The 6154-nt window shown below is 39.8% G+C and overlaps 1 protein-coding gene across 1 annotated transcript; it reads left to right on the top strand.

Annotated features, from left to right (window-relative positions):
* Positions 1–570: 570 nt before the first annotated feature.
* On the top strand, positions 571–6016 carry sowahca (sosondowah ankyrin repeat domain family Ca; the record flags this gene model as incomplete). Its single annotated transcript, XM_014011520.1, is given in 3 exon segments — positions 571–959; positions 2412–2801; positions 3931–6016. Coding segments are annotated over 3 exon segments (1241 nt in total), but the record flags the coding sequence as incomplete, so codon positions are not given.
* Between the last annotated feature and the right edge of the window lie 138 nt (positions 6017–6154).

Genomic DNA, 6154 nt, shown 5'->3' on the forward strand with positions numbered 1-6154 from the left:
CCGTTCAATACAGTGCTTTAGGTTCAATACACACTTGTATCGAACAATACAGATTTTTTTTAAATTATTTTGTGAACTTGTTGTCTGAAGATGCTCTGTGTTGAAGGATCGGAGGATCTTTGTTCAACTACTCCATCTAGGCTGTATTTTCGAGCGCAGATCCACGGAGAAACTTGCTGTTTCGGCTAAATTTAAGTTTAAATTTAATTTAAAATGGTACTTTTGAGGTTAAACAAATGTTCATAAATAATTTCGATAAATTACAAGTTAAAAAGGCCGTGGGAATTTCTGTTATTTGTATCGAAAAATGTCGAACCGTGAGACTTAGGTATCGAACCGAACCGAATTGTGAATTTTCTGTATCGTCGCACCCAAAAAATGTATGTGTGCGTGCGTACGTGTGAATTATTCAATACTTTTCCAGATATAAATAGATTACAGTTCTGAAATGTGGGTATGCGCTCAATGTGAACAAAGCTGAACCTGCTGAAAACTATGAGGAAGCTTGAGTCACATGATTGACATAAATGAAATGTTGCGATCTTTACTAACGATTGTTCGATTCTGCAGGAGCAAAGAGTCCACCTCCGACCACAGTGGACAACAATGACAAACATTCAAACGAAAACAACAAACCCGAAGSCTTGTCTCAGACCAAGACCAGCTTGGGGGCTTCTACCCCTGCTGGAGGAGGGGAGGTCAGGCTGAGGGACAGGAGGAGGCGAGAGTCCGCCCCAGTTATTGCAATGCAAGACCTGGATCAGGCCCACTCTGCTGGGTCACACAACCAGTCGGTGAGAGGAGCACGCAGGGTGTCGAAGGGGTCCCAGCGGGCGGTACTGACCAGCTGCCTCTCTGAAGACAGYGCAATGGAGGGACTGGAGGCTATTGGGGAGTTAAACACGCCAAAAGGAAGTCGCAGGAATTTCATAGAACTTATGATGAGCAGTTCTCCTCAGGTGGGGCTCGTTGAAACATATCAAACTAGACATGGGTTTTTACAATGTAAAAACAAGTGTGCATTGCCATGTAGCGTGGCTTTGCCTGCAGCATTGGAATTGCAGAAGGAACTTTGACCAAGTTCAAATGTGTTTTCTATACCAGCTTGTGCCTGTCACTTCAGCGGGTGTTTTTCATTAAGGTAATTAAGTGACAATATGAAGTTGGAATAAWTTTTTTGTTAAAGTTGCGTTAGCTGGGTTTTGAAACCTGATCTCCCACATGAAAGCCCATGACATAGACATTAGACTGCTGGAGCTGTGGCAGGGTGTGTTACCAGGGGTTGGTTTGTATGTGTGCAGAAAGAGGCCACATTGCCAATACAATTRTTGACACTAAACTGCGTAATATTACAACAATAGAGCAATATTAAGATAATGATATAGTAAAACATCAAAATACAATCATATTAGTATTGTAAACACTGAACTACTGAGATTAAATATTAAAAAACTATGGTGCAGTACCAAGTTGAGTACAGCTGGGGGAGTATTGGACCATTACAAGGCCCCATTGACTCACATTATATGAATTTGGAATAAAGTTTAAACATTAATATTTCAAAAACTACAAGTTGTACAGGTACCAAAAGGCATAGCAATCATTTGGCACAGGAYCTTTACAGATAGAAATTACAATGGCAGCTGTAGGACAAAGTATGCAGGAGCATTGGACTTGCAGAATGAGCTTTGACCAAGTTCAAAGAAGTTTTCTAAACCAGCTTGAGCCTGTCACGTCAGCAGGTGTTTGTAATAAGGGTAATTGTGTGACAATATGAAGTTTGAAGATATTTTTGTTAAAGTTGCAGTAGCTGGATTTGAACCCTGATCTCCTGCATAAAAAACCCCACAGTGCTCATCATGAGACTATAGGAGATGTGGCAGAGGACAATCCCAGGGATTGGATTGTATGTATACAGAAAAGGTTTACCTTGCCAATGCAATTATTGACACTTAAGTGCAATATATTACAGCAATAGGACAACATAAAGACAGTATTACAGTAAAACATCAAAATACAATCATATTAATATTGTAATCACTGAACTACTGAGTTTAAATATTATGAATCTATGGTGCAGTACCATATTGTGTAGATGCAACAGGGGGCAGTATTGGACCAATACAAGGCTCCATTGACTGCCATTATAATTTATGAAACATTAATATTTCAAAAACTATAAGTTTTACAGGCACCAAAAGGCATAGCCATCATTTGGCACAGGGGCTTTACAGATATAAATTACAATGGCAGCTCTAGAACAAAGTATGCAGGAGGAGAAACATGGCAAAGTTGAGATGACTTGGATGGGAAACGAATCACAATTGTGTGCATTGCATTGGCAATGCACACTGATGAAACAATCGGAACACATCTAAAGACAACTTCTTTAACGCCTCTGCCCCCCACAGGTTCGGAGGTCTCTGATTAACCGTGGCCCACGCGTCCGAGACTCMGTGAGGAGCGACGGCGACTCTGCGTCGCTCCACTCCTCGGCCACGGACGAGGACTGCGCCTCGGTAACCCTGGACCCGCTGGAGCACGAGTGGATGCTCTGCGCCTCGGACGGCCTGTGGGAGAGTCTGCAGCCCCTGCTCGCCGTCGAGCCGGGCCTCGTGGCCAAACGAGATTTCGTGACCGGCTTCACCTGCCTCCACTGGGCCGCGAAGCAGGGCAAAGCCGAGCTGCTCTCTCAGCTGCTGGCCTTCGCCAAGGAGAACTCGATACCCGTGAATGTGAACGGGAGGTCGGGGGCTGGGTACACACCGCTGCACCTGGCTGCCATGCATGGACACACACAGGTGGGCTGCAGGGAGTGTTGTGTTGAACTTGCTCAGTGAACCTACGTAGAATTACAACCTCTCCATCTGCTCACTTAGGAGTAAAAAAAACATTAGTTTTGTGGAAAAAATGTAGAAAAATTCACTTATGTAGCTTATTTTTTATTATAATTCCTTTTTTTTACATTTTAAGATGCAATGCACCATCTGTCCCTTTTTTCAAAATTTTTGTTGTCTCATTAAAAACCCTCACAAATAAAGATGGATGGGTGGATCTACATTGACTGTGCTGAGTTCAAAAGTTAACGAGTAAATTAGTTCCTGAAAGTTTCAATAAAATCATTTCAGTGGTTCATGAGATATTTTGCTAACAGAGTCGACTAAATACAGTTAAATGGTACTGAACTGAACTTAAAGGCGATATTTTAAACTAATATCTTGTACAATGTGTTTTTGCTCAGAATATATGTTGTGGACTAGTCTCAGCTACTACCACAACAAATTTTAGCACAAAATATATAAATGAACTGGGTTATATTAATTTGTGTTTTTTTTATTATCAGTTGTCTGTGGAGGCCATCTTGATTGGATTGACTTCAAATTTTAAACAGCTATACGTGTACATATATCGATTACTTACTGCAAGTTTCATTCAGATTATTCCAGTTGTTCATGAGATATTTTGCTAACAGACAGAGTTGACTAAATACAGTTAAGGCGACATTTTAAACTTATATCTTGCACAATATGTTATTGCTCAGATTATATGTTGGGGACTAGTCTCAGCTACTACCACAACAAATTTTAGCACAAAATATATAAATGAACTGGGTTATATTTATTTTTGCTTTTTTAATATTAGTTGTCTGTGGAGGCCATCTTGAATTGGATTGACTTCAAATTTTAATCAGCTGTGCTTGTGCATATATCGATTATTCACTGCAAGTTTTATTCAGATTAGTCCAGTTGTTCATGAGATATTTTGCTAACAGGCACAGAAACACACTTTGACTTCTCTTTCAGTGGCAGGTTATATACAGTATATACGTATACTGTATGTATGTATGTATGTATGTATGTATGTATATATATATATATATATATATATTTACAGACTGGGGTGTCTGACGTTTGGCGCTTTGATTGGCAGGTGGTCCGTGTGCTGCTGTCAGACTGGGCAGCCGACCCCGAGGCTCGAGATTACAGCGGCAGGCGAGCCATCCAGTACCTGCCTCCGCCGGTCGCCGATGTCCTGCAGAAAGAGGGCGTGGTCACCTCACCAACGCAGGGGTCCGGTGCGGGAAACAGCACCAGCAGCAACGGAGGGCGGGGCTGGAGGCTGGCCAAAGTCCTCCAGGGCAACCTGAACCCCCTGCGGCTTCTGAGCCCACCGGCAGAGACGGCAGAGGAGTCAGCGGGGGCCGACAAGACCAAGGGGGGCTTGCAGAGGAAGTCGTCTTTGGGCCGGCTGAATGCCCGGCTGCATCGCGGGCGCCATCGAGCCCAGATCATCCACAGCGCCTCCTTTAGGGACACGGGGGAGGTGGGAAGGGGGGAGGAACTCCCCAGGAGTCCTCTCCGAACCCGACCTCTGTCCAACCTGTTTGGATGAAGTCAAACCAGCAGTGTGGCGACGTCAACCTTTGATTAGCAGATTATTAATAATCTGACAGGTCAGATTTTCACGATGAAGTCTATCAATACAGATTATATTTTATATTGTAGAGGTTTACAGGAAGTACCACAAATGTATGTTTTTCTTAAAGTAATTTATTTTGTTCCTAATGCAGTAGTTGGATTTWTTTGTTGATCACAAAGGGCACACGTAGCATTTTATTTCCAACAATTATTTAACTAAATCATCRTTTTTTATCGATTAAGAGCAGCTGAAACATTACATCAGGTGTGTAGCAGCAGAAAGACGCTCACACAAATGCAAAAGCACCAACATGTAACGTTGGCGCAGGTTTTCTCAGTAGCATTGTGTTACATTTAGGAAACACTCACAACTGGTTCCACACTGTTCGCCAAAACCACTTCTTTTTTTCTTTTTCTTTTCTTTTTTTACAAAGTGATGTATTTATAGAGTTCACCTTTTACATTCCAAGTTCCTGTAATTGGATGGTGCTGATGTTTTTTATTGTAGATTTCTGTATCATAAAGTAATGTGTTTATTTTCAGAGTAGCACACTTTAATATTCCAGTTTCTTGTATGGATCAACTGTTTGCACTTGTCACTTTAAAGTTAGTGGAAGTTAAAGTACAAATTAGATTTATTTCCTTCTAAACCTTTCGCCTTTGTTAACCTATGAGTGCCACACAAAATAGTCAGCAGAGACAACATTGGGAAGTTTTTTTTTTCTGTTTTTTTTTTAATAGAGAAAGAGGGAGCACTGATTATTTTCACAAAAAGGCTGTTTTGTAGTGTTGAAGCACAAAAAGCACAGTTTAAATGTGTTTTTTTTTTTTTTGAGTAAAATGCTCCTCAAATGTTCTATTACTTTTCTTTGTTTTTATTTTTTGGCATGTTCACACTTTTTTTGGCACTACCTTTAAAACCGAGTGAGTTATTTTTAATGTTCTTTTTCACGCATGACACTGTTTTCATTAAAAATCGATTCTATAAACACGACAGTTTTGTTGTTTCTGAAATTTTGATTTGAAATTATTGCAAAGAAACTGATCGAGAATGTTACCAGTTTTTCATCAATGGTTTTACAGTGAATATAGAAGACTTCAGCTTGGGACAGTGTTTGCAGGTTCTTTATTACACAGTTTTGCACATTTAAAATCCATTGATTATTTAAGATGATTTTACTATAAAATGTCTAGAATTTGCTATGATGGACTTCCATACTGGTGGTTTCCCTAAACATGTAAACCTCAACATCTCAACCTAGACTTTCTGAATGTTCCCTTTTGTTTTCTGTAGCATTTCTACTTAAATCATAGGACTTTGTATAATTGTATGAACAACACTTTAACAAACAGTTGTACTTTTTTAACTGCATGAACTCTAAAGGCTGTAAAAAGTTTATTTTTTGTGTCTGTGTTCTTTGTGAAATACTGTGAATTTATTCTGTGTAATTCTTGTTGAGTCTCTTTTTTTGTCTGTTGATAAATGTGAAATAAAGCAATATTGTTTGCATGAAAGTAAACAGTAAATTAAACTGTATTACTGCCATAGCAACTAAACCAGTGAGAAACCAATAAATTAAGAAATCATTGCTATAATTGATCAGGTTGGAGTCTTATATTTGGTATTCGTTGGTAGAAAAAAATGTACACAGATACAGCGGGTAAAATAAGTATTGAACACGTCACCATTTTTCTCAGTAAATATATTACTAGAGGTGCTAATGACATGAAATTTT

This window comes from Austrofundulus limnaeus, unplaced genomic scaffold, assembly GCF_001266775.1.
Source record: "Austrofundulus limnaeus strain Quisiro unplaced genomic scaffold, Austrofundulus_limnaeus-1.0 Scaffold81, whole genome shotgun sequence".
In the NCBI taxonomy this organism is placed as follows: domain Eukaryota; kingdom Metazoa; phylum Chordata; class Actinopteri; order Cyprinodontiformes; family Rivulidae; genus Austrofundulus; species Austrofundulus limnaeus.